The 21,483-nt window shown below is 38.8% G+C and overlaps 1 protein-coding gene across 1 annotated transcript in view; it reads left to right on the top strand.

Annotated features, from left to right (window-relative positions):
- Positions 1-21,483, top strand: part of SVEP1 (sushi, von Willebrand factor type A, EGF and pentraxin domain containing 1) — a 184,634-nt gene that overhangs the window by 113,227 nt on the left and 49,924 nt on the right. The window contains exons 23-35 of the mRNA XM_079112549.1: positions 827-940; positions 1,688-1,889; positions 4,373-4,530; positions 5,379-5,577; positions 7,674-7,849; positions 12,981-13,105; positions 14,142-14,265; positions 14,994-15,164; positions 16,275-16,448; positions 16,867-16,986; positions 19,917-20,093; positions 20,334-20,418; positions 21,062-21,253. Of these exons, the coding sequence (XP_078968675.1) occupies positions 827-940; positions 1,688-1,889; positions 4,373-4,530; positions 5,379-5,577; positions 7,674-7,849; positions 12,981-13,105; positions 14,142-14,265; positions 14,994-15,164; positions 16,275-16,448; positions 16,867-16,986; positions 19,917-20,093; positions 20,334-20,418; positions 21,062-21,253 (2,017 nt within the window). The remainder of the gene's footprint in view (positions 1-826; positions 941-1,687; positions 1,890-4,372; positions 4,531-5,378; positions 5,578-7,673; positions 7,850-12,980; positions 13,106-14,141; positions 14,266-14,993; positions 15,165-16,274; positions 16,449-16,866; positions 16,987-19,916; positions 20,094-20,333; positions 20,419-21,061; positions 21,254-21,483) is intronic.

The following is a 21,483-nucleotide window of genomic DNA, read 5'->3' as shown; positions in this document are numbered from 1 at the left end:
AGAGTGCTCACCTAGCATGCGTGAGGCCCTGGGTTCCATCCTCAGCACCACATAAAAATAAATAAAGGTATTGTGTCCACCTACAAATAAAACAAAAGAACATGGAGCAGCCGCCTTTAAAAAAAACTGACTTTTATTGGTGAAATTTTCTTTTAACACATTTTCATGTTATAAGATACATAAATAATTAGATTTGTGCTATATAATTCCACGTTATAACATTAAGCATCCTAAATTCCTCAGACCAAAGTTTTGAACTTGAAGATTCATGAATCTAGGTTCATTTCTGTACCTATCCTTGGTAATGTCACAAACCTCATTGGGTGTGTAAAATAAAGGGTTTGAATTATATCTGTTGTTCTCATATTACATTTATATAAGAACATGGGACAGCTGCACAAGAGTTTGTTGTTTTGCCAACTTGCAGGACAAAACAAATTATTTTCTTTATTTGATATATTTCTCCCATTATTTTTTTGCCAACTTTGCAACTGTCACTTCTTAACTATAAAAGGAATGAATTCAACAAAGTGTGAACAACTAGCAAACAAGTAACATGAGAAAAAAAAAAAATAAACAGCATTACACTTCTCTTTGTAACTTAAAATGTGATCAGATATTCTGGTTGTTGTCTTCCTCATCCTCATACGGAACATGTTTGTTTCTATTTCAACATACTTGGCAAACAGCAAAAAAATTTTTTACAAGTTTTTAGCAATGATTTCCACTTGCTCAATTCTCGTACCTGACCAACTTGCTTGAAAACTATTGGTCTCGATGTCCTTTCACGTTTTTCCCAGCTTAAAGATTCTATCATTTTTTGCAGGCCAACTATGTGAAGAAAATATAAATGAGTGTAGCTCCAATCCTTGTTTAAATAAAGGAACCTGCATTGATGGCTTGGCTGGCTATCGCTGCACCTGTGCAAAAGGCTATATAGGTAAGATGTTCCCACTCTTCCTCTATTATCATAAGATCCTGTAAACTATAAAAATTAGTGCATTTATTAACACAGTATATACAAGTTATTTTCAAATTTTATGAGTGCACTGTAATAATGTAAGACAAAGTCCTCACTTTTGAGGAAATACTAAATCAAGTTTATAATTTACTCTCAAACAGTTGAGAAAAAAGAAATATGTTCCTGTGTGTGTGTGTGTGTGTGTGTGTGTGTGTCTATACTAAGACAAGCTTTCAAGAGGAAACTGGAGATATATCATATAAATATTTACAAATGGACAGTAAAGTATGCAAAATAATAGTTTGCAAATGGATATCACAAATGGACATAAGATAATATAGTTAAATACATATATACTTAATTGATGAGGAAGAAGTCCAGGAAAGAAAATGGCCATGGAAGGACAGAGACAAGGTCAAAGAAACAATTTTTTGGACTAAATTTATTAATTTTATTTTTTGACATTATCTCAATCGAATGTTCATCACTAATCTTAGTTTCAGAAGGAGATAAAAAGAGAAAATTGTCAAAAATCCACAGTCCTAAAATGACTTACAAAAGCCAGAGTTTATGACAGAATAGATCCTGAATCAATGATTGGCCAGTGGCTCTGTGGCCTCCATTTTAGTCCTTCAGAAGTGGATCCTCCAAAAAGGTAACAGGGTGATCCCAGTTTTCCCAGGGAGTTAACTATCTGGGCTCTTTCTCTTCCTCATGCATCGCCAGGCGTGCACTGTGAGACAGAAGTCAATGAATGCCAGTCAAGCCCATGCTTAAATAATGCAGCCTGTGAAGACCAAGTTGGGAGATTCTTGTGCAAATGCCCACCTGGATTTTTGGGAACCCGGTGTGAAAAAAACATCGATGAGTGTCTCAGTCAGCCATGCCAGAATGGAGCCACTTGTAAGGATGGAGCTAATAGCTTCAGGTAAAAGGCCAAGTCTGGACTCTTTATTGTTTATTCTCTTTACTAATTGATCATTCTGTAGTCTTTATGGAGTATGACTGTGAATTCCAAGTCAGCCATTCTGAAATCCGGGTCAAGGATAGGCCACAGTAGAATCTTCCCACCACCTGAGGACAAGCTATACTAAATCCAGGGGTGACCCTCTAAGTTTAAAATGTGTAACCATTTATATTTTACATTTCCCATTTATTCCAATGCATAGCTAGGTTTGGGAACCCCTGCTCCATGCCTATAAAGTCATAAAAAAAATGAAAGGAAGTAGAATCTCACTATACGATAGCACTAGACAAAACCTAAACTTTTTCAAATGCTTTATGTTTTAGCTGAATTTTTTACACTAGGTAAAATCAAAATGGAGTTTGAGATCATACTTTTTGGTGTCCATCTATATCTTATGTCCATGATTTTTCAAGCAAGTAGTTTAGAAACATGATTCAAAAGAAATCTAATATGAGTCTGAACAAAGTAATAAAAGATAAGTTTTAGGGGTTGAAAATAGTAAAGTTTGAGTGAAAGACTTTGTCTTCCTGAGGCAGCTCTTAGGGTACCAGTAGATCACAGTTTGAAAACCAAACCCCCATCATCTTAATCAAGACTGCCTGATTCCTTCCCCCACCCCTTGCAGGGAATTTCAGAAGACAGCACTTCTGCAGTACAAAAGACAGGGCTCTTGCTTGCAAAGAGGCGGCTGGTTCTATACATTTACAAGAGTTAAAAGAAGAAATATGTCTACCTCAATTGTGTCATTTTAAAGTCCCCTTCCAGTTCAGCCCCCACCAATTATCATCCACTCATAAATGACCAATAGTACTATGCAAAAGAAACAGGGAGGAAATTCTGCCCACGAGGCTTCCATGAGGTCTCATCCAGGTAGCATTGTCTTCTCCTGGGTGCTTTGCATTTTCTGGCATTGGGCACTTTTTGATGAGCCACAGGTCCAAATTCTCTCCAAGGTTCAAACAATGGATGAATATCAAATTCATTTAAATCTTAACAAGAGGAAAGGAGAAAAGAAACTCTCCCAATTCAGAAGGAATATGGGTTATTGACAAAACGAATGTGATAATGGTATGATTGTATCAAACATGGATAGATCAAAGTGGGATTCTAGCCAAAAAAGATTTATCATCAAGTGCAGAAACCCAGAAAAGATTCCCCCAATTCCAACTGAGATATCCCTATAAACTCCCCAAATACTATTTATTCATATTAGTCATCTTTACATCAATATCAGAGAGGTGTCCCTATGAAAATGCCAGAGCTACAGCCTCTTTAATTACAAAATACTTCAGTCATACCGAAAATTATGAAGAATAATGAAAGTCATGTGCTCACCACTGTGATTATCAGACCTTAGTTTTTGGCTATATTTGAGCCACATCCTTTGAAGAAAGAAGTTCTTAAGGTCAGGTTGGATTCCCTCTAACATGCATATATATATACATGTGTTCACCTCCACAAACACGTGTTCTCCGTCCATGGTCCTGGTAACCATGGCCCTGAAGTTGGTATGTATCTTCCCATTCAGGATTTATGTTTTGTTACATATATGACTCTGTAAGCAATACATAGAATAGCTTTACATGTTACATAAGTAGTATCCTCTTCTAATTTCTTTTTCACTCAAAGTTGTTTCCAAGTATTGTCAGGGTAGATCCATTCTGCCTTTAGTTAATTTGTTCCAGCTACTGCAATTCTTCTGCTACATCGTGATTTGCTTTCTGATTCTCCTCTTCATAGACATTTAGAATGGTGTGTCTATGAGCATGTATTACACAGGTTCTATGCATTAACCTCCCAGAAGAGATGACAAGAAATGAATATACAGGATCCAGGAAACTTGACTTCTTTTGGCATTGTCGAATTGTCACTGTGCTCACTATATGAGGTTCCCTACTTCATGACAACCTTGTCAGCATTTGTCATCATCAGATATATTTTCCATTCTGGTGGGTTTAAATGATTTCCTGCATTCCACAGAAACTAAGAACAAGATTCAAAAAACAAGAGGACTTGGACAAATTACTTAACCTCTGTAGCCACAGTTAACTCATATGTAAAATATGAATAACTCTAGTATTCCTCATTGCTAGAAAGATTAGCTTAATATATGGAAAGGCTTTAAAACAACACTAGAACTTTTTATACTTTTCCAAGAACATCTATAGGAGAAAACTAATAGTATGAAATAATATTCTACCTAGACTGGCACTACTTTCTGCTTTATTTTTGCCACCTTGACCTTCCTAGTACTTGTCATCCCAAACAGGTTTTAATCAGATGATCTGGAAAAACCAACTAACCAAGCACTGTTTGGAAGTGAGAACATGTTTCAGCATTTCCATTTTCAAAGTCTTTTGAGACAGGTTGATCATGAACGGGAGACTCCTTCTGATGTTTTTCTGCAACTGTTGCAGTTGTTACAACTTTTCATTTTCTTTCAGGTGCCAGTGTGCTGCAGGCTTCATGGGGCCACACTGTGAACTGAACATCAATGAATGTCAGTCTAACCCATGTAGAAATCAGGCCACCTGTGTGGATGGATTAAACTCATACAGTTGTAAATGCCCCCCGGGATTTTCAGGCAGAAGGTGTGAAACAGGTATATATGAACTCTATGTTATCAATAATAATGCTAAAAATAGCAATATAATAACAATACCAATTTTTGCCTATAACATGTACTGCCTACATGCCAAAAACTTTATATTTGTTTCATCTTCACATCCCTCCAATTAACTAGGTACTATGATTAAGATGCCCATGGGACAGATGAGGACATTGGAGCTTAGAAATGGAAGGGGGAAGTAGAGCCAGCTGAATTTAGCAGAACTCTTCTGTGTCTCTGGAAAGTGCACTTCAATAGGCCATTTGACTTTAGAGGTGTGAGCCTGTGGACATGTTTGAGAATCAAAATAGACCAATGCTAAACTGCTTTCTCAGGAGATGGGTGTCTTTTAGCTGTAGGACTTTGGTTTTATTGAGTAGGTTTTGCAGAATAGCCCATGAAATAGAGAAAAACCAGAGCTCTGCACAGGGCAGGAGATTGCCCTTGCAGTTACTCCCTGCTTCCTTCCTGCGACATCAATCACCTCCTCTCCACTGAGTCATTCTCCTCTGAACACAAACATTCTTTGGTATCTCTTGGCTTTGATAACACTCCAATTCCATCTCCCCTGCCAGTGACTGTATTTCTCTGCTTTCTTTCACGATTGAGAGCTGTTCCAATCTTAAATGTGCACTGGTTATCTTATTTAAAAGGATGTGCCTTGTAAATATTACAAAATATTATTTTGTAAATAATCTAGATGTAATTTTAAACTACTTCTCAAGTAATCGTATTTACTGAAAATGAGTTTCTTGGGCAATAGCACTGCTTGCCTGCTGCTTACATTAGACTACTGGAAATGCCTCACAGGTGCCAAATCTGCACTTTCTTATTTGTTCCAGAACAGCCTACAGGTTTCAATCTGGATTTTGAAGTTTCTGGCATCTATGGGTACGTCATACTCGATGGTGTGCTTCCTACTCTCCATGCTATAACCTGCGCATTCTGGATGAAATCATCTGACACAGTCAACTATGGAACACCGATCTCCTATGCACTAGATGACAGTGACAATACCTTCCTCCTGACCGACTACAATGGGTAAGCAGGAGAGTAAGGATGCATGTACTCAGGACCCCATCCTGGCACCTGACAGTTCAGAAGTGACATTGGAGGTGGTGGCTGGGGAAACAGGAAGAGTCAGGTGCTGCATCAGGACAGCAGGGTGACAATAATCAAGTAGAACATCTGAACAGATTCTGCAAGAAGGCAAAATTTGAGGGATAACTCTTCACACCTGCATTGTGTTTGGCTGTTCACTAAGTATTTTCATATGTATGCTTCATTTGCTTTTCACAATGACTTGAGAAATCAGTGCCCTTTTTATAGATTGTAAAACAAAATTTCAGAAAGACAAAATGATTCGGCCCAAATCCCACACCCAGAGAGGGGCAGAGCTAAGTCTCAAACCCAGACTCGAAGAGTTCTTTACATGGCAGGATCTCCCAAGGTTCAGGGACTTCAGTGACATTATTGACCCATGAGAGATGGGTGCATTATGAACCAATTCACAAGCTCAGCACAAGGTGATACTTCTTTATTTCTTCAGGACCAATTAATTTCAACTCTAGGGTCCCCTCCCTCTGCTTTGTCAGGTAAGTCACTTCAGTTATGCTCAGAGTTTTGCTGAAGAGCCACAGACCCAGGCAGGACCTCCCCATTGGTCGTCTGTTGATACTACTTCTTGCTGAGCTGTCCACTGGCTCAGCTTCTGCAGGCCCTCTAGGACCACTCTTTTCCCCAGTCCTTAGCAAGGCTACAAGTCCAGCCTTCAATCTGGACAGACTGTGGCACACCACTTGGCATTTCCCTCTGATATACCCATATCGTTGGCTATCTAATGAGCAGTTTGCAGACCCCAGAGACCCACTGAGCTCTCAGTCCTTTCTTCAATTCAGAGAGTCCCACTACTCTGGTGGAAATCTCCCCATCCTCAGGTACTATTCTTCTTATGGAATTTGGGCTTTCAAAAAAAAGAAAAAGAAATCAAGGAATTTGCAAAAACTCTCCCTTGAGGCAAAATGTACATAAAAAGAGAATTTGTTGTTTACTTGAAAAGGTGAGGAAAATGGAAAATGCAGAAAGTAATTAATATTGTGAAAACATTCTTTTTCATAAACATCTTTGAATAGGGTTTGGGAAGATTCTGGAAGAGCTATTCAGTGATTTTTTTTTTTTTTATCTTCCTTATCAACTTTCCCTAATCATTTTTCTCTACTTGGTTTTGAAATTGTTTCACTTTAAACTGTTGATTATCTTCGTAATATCCCTGAGTGATGCAATTGTTGGAAACCTCTTTCAGTTGGCCACCCTTGTTTGGCTCCAAATATTCTTTTCCTTAGATTGATGGACTTGGCCTACCATGTGACTACTTTGGCAACTGTCTTAATCCATTTTCACCCATATGATGAAATATCATAGTTTCAGAATTGGGGTGGTTCATTAGCAACAGCAGTGTATCTCACAGTTCTGGAGGCTGGGAAGTCCAAAAGCAAGACACTGGCAGAATCGGACTGGTGAGAACTCACTTTCTGACTCATCTTCTTGCTGTGTCCTCAGATGGTGAAGCAGCAAGAAGGTTCTTTTGGGCCTCTTTTTTCAGGGCAGGACATTGATAAAGTCCCTGTCCACATGACATAAGTACCTCTTTTTGTTCCCACCCACTAATACCATCACATTGGTGATCAGTTTTCAACAAATAAATTGTGAGAGAACACAAATATTCAAACCATAGCAGCAGTGATAGCTTACTTTCTCTAAAACACCTGAAAGGTATTCTTGGTCTTAGGGAACATACATTCTAGCAGAAGGACATCTGTCTAGCATTTGAACAACTTTTACTCCTTCCATTCTTGACTCTTTCTCCAAAATAGCCAGATGGTCAGTTGTCTCAAACTGGATGATGTTCTTGGACTTTTTCCTACCCCTCAGTGTTTAAGAAACAAAATTTCCAAGAGCTACAATGAAGTGTAATTAGTAAATCAAATCTGCCTCTATGGAATATGACCAAATGGACAAAAAGGACTAATGATTTTATACAAAGTACTTTACCCACAAAGAAAAAGGAAAATGGCCCCACAGAAAGGATTGCAACATATGAGTAATGACTGTATTCCCTGGAATCTTTCTTTCCACAGCTGGGTTCTTTATGTGAATGACAAGGAAAAGATAACAAACTGTCCCTCAGTGAATGACGGCAGTTGGCATCACATTGCAATCACTTGGACAAGTGCTGGTGGAGCCTGGAAAGTCTATATTGATGGGAAACTATCTGATAGTGGTACTGGCCTCTCTGTTGGCACAGCGATACCTGGTATGTCTTAGCAAAATGAATAGAATTCTGTTAGACTATAGAGGTGGCTGGTGATGCTTAAATGAAAACCAAGTTTGCTAGCTGTGTTGCCCTTGATTCCGGACAAAGATCCACAGTTCTCTCTCTTATTGACTCACTACTCCTTGATTATTCAGGCTAGAACAGCCATTAAATAATGAAAGACCTAAAAGAAGAATGGATACATCTGGAATGCAGACTGAAAAGAAGGAGGAGTGGGAGGTTAGAGCAGGAGGTTATGGTGAAATCACGTAAAGTCTTGTAGGGCAGGTAAAGGATTGAGATTTCCATGTCAAAGTCAATGGGAAGTCAAAATTGCAGATGGCTGCAGTAAATGGAAGGAAGGGCAGCTCAGGTAGTTCCTGGAATGGTCAGAATGAAGCAAGAGGGCATGTGGGAAAGCCCCTCAGCAACAAAGAGGTCTCTAGCCAGAGGACAAACGACCCCCCAGTGGAGGGAGGTCACTCATATCAAACATAATAAAAAGCATTTGCTGCTCCTCCCCTGGGAGACAAACATGGAACAAATGGAATACAAGGGAGAAAGCAGCTCTCCCTTCAATGACCCTAGAGTAGTTAAGGAGATAGTTGAAGCTTAGGCATATCCACACACACTGAGCATCTGTCAAGAACCCATCCTGTCAACAGGGGTCACTGAGTGCTGAGGCTGCAGAAATCACAGCCCCAGAGTGAAGCTCTGGCTGTAGATGGGAACATGTGCATCTTGTCCTGACGAGGTGAGAGAGAAGATAGCTCACAAGGTTTGCTGAATTTAGGTAGCAGAGATGATTTGTAAAGAAATGGATTGGAAAGATCAATTTGGAAGCTAGGAAAAGGGGATCAGAGACCAACTGAAAACATCAGACATGACATCACAGGGTAGGGGTATTAAGAAATCGATATAGAAGCAGCTTTTGAAAATCATGTGATTCCAAGATTAGGGCAATATTTAATGTGATTATAGTGAAAGCACTCTCTATAAATTAAAAATACATCATTCTATTGACATCTGCATCTTTGTAAAAATATATTTGAACAGGAAGTCAATATTAAAGTCAAAACTTTCTTGTAATACCACTTATGCCTATTTACCTTTTAAAACAAATAATCCTGTTAGACAAATTTGTTCAATAGGTTGTCATGACGATCCTGTGACTTTGATTAAGGGTGTAGTTATTACCATGTTAGAGATGAAGAAAACAGAGGTTCGTGAAAGTTGAACTGTATTTCTAGAATCTAACTCCTCTGACAGATAGTTGTGCCTTTTCGTTCCCCCTCTACCTTTTTGGCTTAAATTAGCCAAAATGCTGGTACGTATCCATGGATGCAGCAGGTCAGGGACCACTGGAAACTAAAGCACACAAATGTGCTGGAGAGACCAAGGACTGTGAATGAACATCCTCAGTATCTCTCAGACTCACCATGTTACTTTATTCCTTCTTGGATTTTGCTCACTACTTTACCCAAATATTCTTCATATCTTCATTCAGTATGAGATTACTCTTACTCACTCATCAACATCCAAGTCTACCAGATGCAGTGGTGCATGCCTATAATATCAACAGCTTGGGAGGTTGAGGCAGGAGGATCACGAGTTCAAAGTCAGCCTCAGCAAAAAAGAGGCACTAAGCAACTCAGTGAGACCCTGTCTTTTAATAAAATACAAAATAGAGCTGGGGATGGGGTCAAGTGCCCCTAAGTTCAACACACACACACACACACACACACACACACACACACACACACACACATACACACAAAGATCCAAGTCTGAAAGCCTTCCCTGAGCTCTGCTTTCCTCACAGAACCCTTTCTTTTGGTTCTCCTATTTGTACACTTTGCACTATTGCATTAACCACACTAAACTGGAGAGTGCTTATGTATTTTCTCTTAGAATTATAATCTCCCAGGGGCAATACAATTCTCAGCTCTGCTTCTGCGACTGTGTGAGTTCAGTGTCTGGTGTTGTAGACAGCACACTATTAGTAGCCTCATAAGCTTCTGCTGGATTCAGCTACCCAGTGTCAGGAGGATGAGTCAGAGGTGACTGGGCAGGAAGATGGGAAGAGGCGACTCGGATAGAAAGACCCCTGCACAGAGACAGAGAGCACAATGGAGTTTTGTATGAGGAAGAAAGTGGTTATTCCCTAGAGCTGGTGCACAGGGTTTATATAGAAGAAGGAAAGGAAGATATGGAGGAGAAAGGAACTGAAACGTAGCCTAAGAATAGGCTGTAAAGAGCTTGTTTATGTCCCTCAATGAATGCACACTTTCTCCTTCAGTAAATTAGGAGACAGGAAGTAGCAGGTGAAGTGAGGTGGTGGTTTCTGTTTGTGTTTAGTATAATATGTTCTTGTTTTCAATTGTCTCTTCTCTGGGAGGTGAGATCACAGGTGATTTTTATTTTCTTTTTTATTCTTTCAAGCGATGTTCATGACAGACACACATTTCTTCTATAGTTAAAAAAAATAGCTTTTATTTCTTTTTTAAAAAATTAAGCCCTGATGGAAGATTGAAAAGTAGACTGAAAAACAGGAAAATAGAACTAGCAGCCACCTGAGGAGATGGTTGTCTGAGCACAGCAGGAAGGATGGCGGAGATGATTTCAAATCTGTCATTGCAGACCTCCAGTTGACAGTTCTTGAGGCTGTCTTAATCTGCTCAGGTTGCCATTGACAAATGCCATGGTAGCTGAAATAACAACTTGACTTTCTCACAGTTTTGAAAGCCGCAGGCCTGAGATCAGAGTGCCAGCATGGTGTGTTTCTGGTGGGGGTTGTCTTCCAGGCTAATCCATAGCTACCTTCTCACTGTGTCCCCACATGGCAGGGAAAGAGAGCAAGTTTTCTGGTGTCCCTTCTATCAGGGCACTAATTCTGTCATAAGATCCCCTTCTCACAATCTCATCTAAAGCTAATTGCATCCTAAATACTATCACAGTGGGGGTAGGGCTTCAATATAAACATTGGAGGGAGGACAAAATTCAGTACATAGCAATAACGGACTGCCTTCAATTGGGTGCCCAGGTTTATGGAAGAGTCTGTTAACTAAGATAAAAATTCTAGGCAAAGGAGATGGGGAATGACTCTGCATCTGGTTTAAGACATATCAATTTTGAGGTCTCTGTTGGGTTTCGTGTCACAGAGATACATGTAGCTAAAATTATAAGTCTGATACCAGTTTGTATCAAATTGGGAAAGTTGTTTTTAGTGACAATACAATTAGTAAGGATTCAACATGGTGGGCATTTGGGTAGAGTGAGGGCAGGCATGAAAATTAATATGGCCTTTCTGAGAAGTAATTTAGAAATGTACATCAAAAGTCTTAGAAATACTTTGCATGCAACCATCAATTCAACTACAGGGAATCAATCTAAAAGAAATGATCAAGCATCTGAATATATGTTTATGGGTCAATATGTTTACCTCAGTGTTATTTTCATACCAAACTTGGGAACAACTCCACTATCCAGTAGTAAGTAACTATTGAATTAATTAAGCAAATTATTATTTAATTAATCAAGTAGATTTTTGTACATTCATATGAAATAGCAAAGCAATTGAAACTCATGAAATGAGAACATATTTGAGAAGAAAATTAGGATTCATACATCATATATGGATGATCCTGAGTTGTGTGTTTTGATTGAAGACCTCTCACACCCACCTATTTTCACATATACTAAAAAAAAAATAAAAAGAAAATATTCAGAACTATTGGATGATTACATCTGAGTGAGAAGAATTCTTTACAATTTCTTTTCCAAATTCCCTTCTGGGTTTGTATTAATTTTTCAATTATTAATATTATTTTTTAAATGTAGGCTGGGAAATCACAAAGGAGGAATCCATAAACAATGATTGGCAGGCGTGTGAGGTCAAACAGGCAGAATAGCTGAAAGAAGAAAGCAAGCCACCAGATAGAATCCTGTATACATCAGTTTCTAAGAGACAGGCAGAGAAAGGAAGCTGAGACTTTGCAGAGACTGTAGGAAAACCAGGAGAGATGCTCCCATGGAAGCCAGGCCCCATCTGTCAGGCTCCTGGCAGGAAATAGGGGTACACAAAAGGAGGTAGCTGAAGAGAATATAGAAAGGACTGTTTTCAAAGGTGTGGGCAGAGTTAAGAGAACCCAAATACACGAGGAATATACCCATGATTAGCACAAAGGAAAGTTGCAAGGTATGGGCCTGAAGGGACAAGGGATAGGATCTGTTGCTAGAATTTAGGCCAACCTGTAGTGACGGAGAAGAATCAACCATTGGCAGGAGCAATGACACCAGATGGAAAGAAGCAGCCACTCCCAATGGTTTGCCTGGTAGGAGGGGATCCAGGAGATTAAACTCGTCTTTCACCCCACTCTCTCGTCTCAAACTGGTCTTTCCATTGGCCAGCCACAGACAGAAACCAGAGAACAAGGAAGCCCGGGGATACAGCTCACAGGGGACCACCTTTGAGACACAAAACTGAGTAGAGGCAGGTGGCGGGTAGGTCTGGTGGAGCAAACAGAGCATTGAGGACAGCAAGGGGGAGTTTAATGGAATTAAATGGTCAATAGAAATATAACTTCTCTGTATCATTTGTTTCTGTTGACCATTTAATTATTTAACTGCCTTTGGATTTCGTAATTAGGAGGCCCCTGGCAACTTTGGAAAGTTCCCTAGAATTGGTAATTGAATTCATAGCATTGTAGCCTAAGGTATAAGAAAAATGAAGTACAGCCACTAATAGCCAGCCAGGAAAGCTAATTTCTTAGAAGAAAGTAAGCCGAATCTGGTTGACATGAAATATTACATGCATATGTATATATTATTTATGCATTTTATATTTTAATGCTTTTTATAGTTATGTATTTATAACCTCAACTTGATAATCTAAATTGTATTCATCTACTTTTTTAAGCTACTATATACTTGATTTGAATTTGTCCTTCAGATAAAACATAATAAATTTACATAATTTAACTATTCAATCGGTTTATCTCATACATTTATATTGACTATACATTTATATTGACTATGCTTTAGTCAAAGGACTAAAGTCAGCTTTTTAGGAGTAATAGATCATCAGGCCAGCCAATGATCTGTTGCTCCTGTTTTCTCTCTTTCTCTTTAGGTGGTGGTGCATTAGTTCTTGGGCAAGAGCAAGACATAAAAGGCGAGGGATTCAGCCCAGCCGAGTCTTTTGTGGGCTCCATAAGCCAGCTCAACCTCTGGGACTATGTTCTGTCTCCACAGCAGGTCAATTCCATTTTCAGTGTATGACAGTAATGAGATGCAAAGGTACAAACCCAGCAAAAATGGGAACAGCCTAATGATGACATATCTTATTGTGAGCTCTTTGTTATCAGAATTGATCACCAATAGCATTGGAGGCTATGGTCTGAGTTAGGCAGAAGTTGTTTATAGTAATTTTCAGTGATTATCCTTTTTAGTTGCTTGGTGATATTCTGAAATTTTATTGGAAATGAGTATTTTGTGGAACTTTGCAATTTCAGAACTAGAAAGAGTTGTAAAGAATAAATACTTCAAATCGCTCTGACTAAACTTGCAGAAACACAGGACTATGCAAGATCATCTGTAGAGAGTAACAGATAAGTAGCTTGTCTGGAGTCAATCAGCCTAGTTCAAATCCCAGTTCTGCCACAGAGTCACTGGAATGATTTTGAGTGTTACTCCATCGCTCCACCTCTCTGAGCTTCAGTTTTCTTAACTATAAAATGTCAACAAATAGAACTGTAACATAATAGCTCAGTTGGTAGAGTGCTTGCCTAGCATGCACAAGGCCCAGGGTTCAATTCCTGAACACCACAAAAAATAAAAAAGAAAAAAGAACTATAACATAGTGGAGTTCTGACAGTATTGAACAAAATACTTCATGTGCATGTGTGGTATTGTTAGGGCTCGATACACGTTTATTCACGACTACAGTGGCAGAATTTCTCCAAGACAGTTTCTCCAATTCTGTCAGAGGTCAAAGACAGAATGGCAGGGGAACTCTGCAACCCCTTAACAATCAGCAAAGCTTTAGACAGGACTTCAAATTCTCAGGCAACAACAAGCCTAGCAAGAGAAATATCTGGAGAGAGAATGGTGGAGGAGGGAGAGAGGGAAAGGGAAGTTTCCTCTTGCTTCTGAAATCATACCGTGCAAAAGCCTGTTTCCCTTTATCTCTTCCCCTAAAAATCTGTGAATGTTTTTAATGGGACTGAATAATATAACTCTGTCTCAGTGGGAAAGTCAGTCTTTATCTAAAAATGTGCTTTTAAACTTTCAGGTGAAATCCCTGGCTAATTCCTGCCCAGAGGAACTCAGTAGAGGAAACGTGTTAGCCTGGCCTGATTTCTTGTCAGGAATTGTGGGGAAAGTGAAGATCAATCCCAAGAGCATCTTCTGTTCTGGTGAGACTTTGCTGTCTCTTGATTACCCTGGAGCTTAGTAGCTACAGGAGATACTAGAGAATTCTCTAGTAGTCACACTGTTCAAATAGTGGTCAATCTACTCTTTAACTGGTAATTCATCTTTACCTTACGTTCATCCAAGTGATTTTCTTTAATATTGAGATATATCCTGTATAACAAAGTACAAATTAATTGGGAAGTAAATTTGGCAAAGGCAAAATAAGATTAGGACGAGCGGAGGAATACGCTTACTTTTTAAAAAAAAATGCCCTCCAAAGTTCTGTGCTCCTATTTGAGATGGTTTGTTCTCTATTTCCTAGCAGCTATCTGAGAAATTTGGAGAAATGCAATAAATATGGCATCCATCCACTAATAGTCAAACTCTGAGTGATCAAAATGGTCTCATAAAATTAAATATACTTAAATGAGTTTCATAAAATGGTCTAGGATTCATGGCTTTTGATAACATAAACATTTCATTAATATTACTAAAATGTCATTTGTTCCTTTAAAAATATTCAGCATACATCAGCTGAAAGAGGGAAAATTGTTGACTCAATTAGTTTTTCCTAGTACCTTTGATGATAATCAGAGTCTGGGGTGACTTGTTCTAACCTCAATTGAATGGCTCTTCCATACTGGTACAAAATAGGATTTTGGACCCTTCGACTTGATGGCCCTGTTGCTGTGTTGCTGAACAGCTCTGCACCTGTGTTCTCTGCCCTTAGACTGTCCACCTTTAGAAGGATCAATACCTCATCTACGAACTGCATCAGTAGATTTAAAGCCAGGTTCCAAAGTCAGCCTGTTCTGTGATCCGGGCTTCCAGATGGTCGGGAATCCTGTGCAGTACTGTCTGAATCAAGGACAGTGGACACAACCACTCCCTCACTGTGAACGTAAGCTGCCTTGGTTGATCGCTGCTGTGGCTCTTGAGAAATATTGGAATTATGCAAACACCCTTCAGGAAGGCTGAAAAACAGCTAAATACTTCACAGTAGCTCCTAAACACACAAGGACACCACTTGTGAATTCCTCCAGGTTGCACCAGGAACTCAGTGTGAGCAAAATGCAGGCTGGAGGCCCAAGGGAGAGCTCTTAAGCTGAATTGCCACTCATTCAATTTTTCAGCCGTCTCCAAAGTGCCTACTACACACCAGGCACTGTTTAAGTGCTAAAGATATAGTAGTTGGGACAAAATCCCTGACCTTATGGAGTTTACATTTCTAGTGAGAGGGGCAGAAAAGTAAACAAACAAATGTACTCTTATTTATTCATAGTAAATAATAATGGTAAGAGCTAGAAAAAGAAATCATGGTTGGGTAATACAAAATGAGAGTGCTATTCTAGGTGGGGGATCGCAGCCATTACCACCACCTGACAGAGCATATTTTTATCTCCTTGTCTGTCTACCTCATGAGCCAGTAAGCTCCACAAAGCAGAAGTCTTATCTCTTTGGTTTACTGCTTTAACCCCAGTATGTAGGAGAGAGTGTAGTAGGACCTTCATAATTATTTATTATTTTTGTGTGTGTGCGGTACTGGATTGAACCCAAGAGTGCTCTATCACTGACACCATCTCCAGTCCTTTTTATCTTTTGTTTTGGGTTTTTGGGTTTTTAAGTTTGTTTGTTTTTTGAGACAGGATCTCACTAAGTTGCTTAGAGCCTCACCACTAAATTGCCGAAGCTGGTCTTGAACTTACGATCCTCCTGCTTCAGCTTCCTGTCTCACTGGAATTACAGGCGCGTGCCACTGTGCCTGGCCTCCATAATTGTTTTTGGAATGAATGAATTGCACACCTACGTGTGCCAGACTGGGTGCTACCTGGTGGGGATGCCTATGTGGATCCAGGCTGCTACCACTACCAGAGCACTTTCCATCCAATGTTGGTGTGCAACGGAAAATTTGTGTTCAACTGAACCACTATAGTACTAGGTTAAGGTAAATATGATGTTCTTTTAGCATTTTGCTCGTAATGTGGTTGTATGCTCTCTGGTCACGTTCCAGGCATTAGCTGTGGGGTGCCTCCTCCCTTGGAGAATGGCTTTTATTCAGCTGAGGACTTCCATGCTGGCAGCACAGTAACCTACCAGTGCAACAACGGCTACTACTTGTTGGGTGATTCCAGGATGTTCTGTACAGATAATGGAAGCTGGAATGGCATTTCGCCATCATGCCTTGGTGAGATAAACGTTGGCAATTACTATGTGGGTTTATTCGAGCTCTTTGAAAAACAGCTACCACAAATTCCTGAGGCTCCAAGAGCATTCCTTTGTTAACTTCATTTTATCCCAGTAAACTCGGGCAAACCATAATTACAAAGCAGCTGTCCTGAGAGGTGCCAAGAATGTTTTGAATTTTTATCAGCCTCAATATTAAGACCATATCTATCCCTGTTCTTCTGTTTGCCTACCTGTAAACTAAAGAAATGATCATTTTTATTGTGTATCCAGGATATGGGTCTGACTGTTACACTTAAATTTTATAAAAATATATGAAGTTTTATGGGTTGAGATAGGTAATGATTTTAAAGGGGAAACATATTTGATACATAAGAAAAGTGAATCAACTTGAATATTTGCCAACTGTCTTATTTCAGATGTGGATGAGTGTGCTGTTGGGTCAGACTGCAGTGAGCATGCCTGGTGCCTGAATACAAATGGATCCTATGTTTGCTCATGTATCCCGCCATACACAGGAGATGGTAAAAACTGTGCAGGTAACTCATACAGGCATCACCAGAAATGCCTATTTCAATTTTTTTATTCTAGTATATATTTATGTTATTTTAAATAAGACAATAGTTTCAAAGCACATACAGACAGATGCAGAAGATAAAATCTAATTTAAAAACACACTAGTAGAAATTCAAGGTGTTGGGCTGGCGATATAGCTCAGTTGGTAGAGTGCTTGCCTCATAAGCACAAGGCACTGGGTTCAATCCTCAGCACTGGAAAAAAAAAAAAAAAGGAAGAAATTAAAGGTGTTTTAAATCAGTATTGTGCTTCTCCCAATGTCCCAGTTTCTGAAAAACAAAACAGAAGCCAACTATATAGCTAGGATTTTGAAGAAATATCTGCATAGTTCAAGAATAGAAGAATGAGTTTAGAAATATAATCAGTGGCCTCTCTGCTTCAATCAGAACCAAAAAAGTGGTTTAGCACATCTTTACCATCAACCATTTCCTCTACCTCAATCACAGAAAATGTTATCACTGAAGAAAATAACATCTTGTTGCCTGACCATGCCTCTATATCTTGTTATAACTTTGACAGTACTGGCTCATCTCTCCCCATTCCTATCTTTCTACATTTGCTGTGAGGGGTAACTACCAGAACATAATAAGATAGAAAGTAAAGTGGAATTTAAAGTACTGTTCAAATCATCTGGAAATAGGTCCCCTACAATTTGAGACAGAGAAAAAGTCCCAGGAGTTATACATGATATAGAGACCATATTTCCCACTGTAAAACACACATGCACACACACACAGAAATGTAAACAATTGTAACCACAAAAACACAACATCAGTTTCAGACAACAGAAATAGAATCATAAACTTGGTTAAGCTAGGAAATCTTCTCTTAAACAGACAATATTGGATGTTTATACATACATCATCCTGTTCTCTCCCTGTACTATTTAAGAACAAGCCACGTTATGTCATGTGCCTGTACAAATACAGCATAATGAATCCCACTATGATGTACAATTATAATGCACCAATAAAAATTAAAAAATAAAAAGCACAAGTCACAAAATTTGCCTATAGAAATACCCGATTTATAATGCATCTCTTCTCTTTAAAGGATGGGTACAACTAAACAAAATTAACACTATAGGAACTTTTCAAAAATCTTCCTGGGGCTGGGGAGATAGCTCAGTTGGTAGAGGCCCTGTTGGTACAGGGCCTTGTAAGCACAAGGCCCTGGGTTCGATCCCCAGCACCCAAAAAAAAAACCAAAAAAACAAAAAACCTTCCTGCTCAAAGGAATATGGCATTGAAAATGAGTTAATACAGGAACCAGAAGAAAATCTCAGGAAACTGCTGGTACACAATAGAAGACAGAGGCATCACTTCTACTAAAAATTTTTAAAAATACAAAGCCATCAGAAGAAAAGATTAAAACAGAATAAAAAGTTAAACACTACCGACGGAAAGGCAAACACATCAGACAGTGAGCTTGGAAACCAATGCACCACAGGGTTTGTTCTAAAGACATACTCTAGATTTATGTTCAAATTGCAGACACTTATTATAATTTATTACTGAAAGATAAGTAATGGACCTGGGACTGTAGCTCAGTGGTAGAGCGCTTGCCTACCTTGTGTGAGGTACTGAGTTCAATCCTCAGCACCACATAAAAAAAATAATAATAAATAAAATAAAAGTATTTTGTCTACCTACAACTAAAAATATTTTTTAAAAAAGAAATATAATTAATGTAGAAAGTTAGGTATTAACAACTGCATTAGCAGAGATAGATATATGGGAATGGTAAGGAAATATATGAGGTTGGTACAGTGAGTTTATGATGGATTCAGAAGGTATAGTTTTAATCCATATCTGTGTAGAGTGAAACAAAATGTAAGTTAAAAAATATCTTCAAATATTCTTAATTTTAAAGCCACAACTTCCTTGAGGGAATATGCCAATTACTAAGACAGAATAAAATTGTCTATTAACCATGCAGACATATTTACTGTTAGTGTATACCTCCAGTGTTTTCCTGTACACTATTTATAAGCAACATATTTAGTTATTTTGTGTAGTATTACATCATATACATTTTTAAGTCACATGATAGTTTGAGAATATTATTTTAATTCTTGATTTAGAATTCACTTTATGGATTTCCCATAATTACCTTTTCCCTGTATGTTAACACTGGATGATATCCACTACAAAAAATAGTTTAAAAAACATCTTTGAACATGAATCTTTGTGCTCACCTCTCCCTGCTTTTCTCAAAATCTAGTATTATAGTTGCATTTACTTTCTGAAAGTGTTTTATTTAAAGTTCTTGACTTACATTGCACAAATGACCTTTAGGAAGATTGACTCAATATACCCTCCCCTTCTGAGCATTCACGTAATATATTCTCTCATACTGCTGAACTCTAGCCTCAAACCTTTCTGTAACCATTTTCCCTTCCCTACTCTGATGACTGACCTCCCCACCCCTAATTTATACATAGGAGGGTCTTATGGTCCACAGTCTGTTTGGAAAGGGAGGCTGGGAACTTCCTTGAATCTGCTGTTACACAACTTTTCCATGTGCTTGAGACCAAGTCAATTGCTTTTCACAAACTGGGTGTGCAGTTGGAGAGAGGTGAGAGGGGCAAAGCCGTCTGAGCCATGCCCTGGCACCATGACTACTTCCCCAATAAACAACTACCATTTTGGCCAGATAGACCTTATATATATTTTTATTAGTCATTCCTGTTTCCAAATATTCTTGTTTAAATGCCTGTTAAATGTATTTTCTGACCTAATGCCCAACCTGTCCCTGGCCTTTATGCATCTCCCTTGAAAAGCTTTCTCTCAGGTTTTCATGAGTGCCTTAACTGTAGTGAAATTCTTTTGCTTTGAGACTTTGTATGGTTGTGTGAAAACTACTTATCATTCCATAAAAACTTTGTTTCAAGAACCTATAAAATGTAAGGCTCCAGGAAATCCGGAAAATGGCCACTCTTCTGGTGAGATACATACAGTGGGCGCTGAGGTCACATTTTCATGTGAGGAAGGATACCAGCTGTTGGGAGTAACAAAAATCACATGTTTGGAGTCTGGAGAATGGAATCACCCAAGACCATACTGTGAAGGTATATCAAGCAAATTTCCATATTTATTGTGCCTGGCAATCCTAGATAGGTAAGATGTAGGCATGTCCAATATTATGTTGTGTCTTTCTTCTTTGTCTTGATACCCAAGTATTAGGCTCATGCTCAAGAGTGACAAAACAAACATCAAGAACAAAAACAAATCTAGAGCTGACCCTTGAGCTTTCGGAATTGTTTTGCACACACAAAGAAAAGCCATGATCTTGATTTTCTTCCTTTCAGCTCTGTCCTGTGGTGCACCAGCTATTCCAGAAAATGGTGGCATTGATGGATCAGCATTTACTTACGGTAGTAAAGTGATATTCAAGTAAGTACCTAAAATCAAACCAACGTTGTAGAAGTTATTGATGTGCCAGTAAGGGTATAATACTGGAAGAAAGGGGGGAATAATCTCAGAGGATGTTTTGAATTAAGATGGACTTAATTGAATGCTGTGGAGTGTGAAGAAATATAATCCAGTTACCTAAAGTCCATCACATCTAGAATCCTTAAATCCTGAGCAGTAACCTAGTATGCTTAGAGCGCCCCCTTGAGGCACCCCAAGGACGATGCTGTGTAGGAAAGCACTCCAAGCTCATGAATACTGTTGGGCTTTGATGCCAAGCCTGATGGATGAGGAACCTAGTCCACACAACTCTCAAACCAAGACATTTCTGTTTACGGGTATTAATCCATGACACAATCTGGAGGCTAGCCAAATTCTTGAATCTATCCTCTATTTATTACTCAGCAAGATTCCTCTGGGGAACACATACAGTAGTTAACCTTGAATGAAAAGAAAGAAAAAAGAAAAAAAAAAAAAAAAAAAGACCTTAAAAACATTGGTTCATTGGATAAAAAAGAAAGTTTCCAATATGTGTAAATGTCTAATATTTTAGAGGCTTTTGTACAGATAAAATTATGCAAAATAAAGCAAACTACCTTCTATAATTTTCCTTTATCTTCTTCAGGTGTAATAAAGGATATACTTTGGCTGGTGAGAAAGAATTGTCCTGTCTTGCTAGCGGTTCCTGGAGTCATTCTTCCCCTGTGTGTGAACTGGTGAAGTGTTCCAGTCCCAAAAACATAAACCATGGAAAATTTAGTTTGAGTGGGCTTACCTACCTTTCTACTGCATCATATTCTTGTGAGAGAGGATACAGGTAAAGTCCAGCTTCCTACAACCCCCCGTTGCCCATTATTTACTCAGCACATTTCACTCATAGTTTATAAATGTAAGGCTATTCTCATATGTGTGCGCTTCCTGAGTCCTATCTGATAGGAGGGCTCAGGGAAATATTTACTCTGTGACTCTGGGGATCCGTTATAGTTCAATGGCTTCCACATTCAGACTTCAAACACAAAAGCAAACATTGTGAAGCAGATCACAATA

This window comes from Sciurus vulgaris (genome assembly GCF_902686455.1).
Source record: "Sciurus vulgaris genome assembly, chromosome: 15".
Lineage (NCBI taxonomy): Eukaryota > Metazoa > Chordata > Mammalia > Rodentia > Sciuridae > Sciurus > Sciurus vulgaris.
The sequence above is the reverse complement of the archived record's forward strand: the minus strand, read 5'-3'. Positions and strand labels throughout refer to the sequence as shown.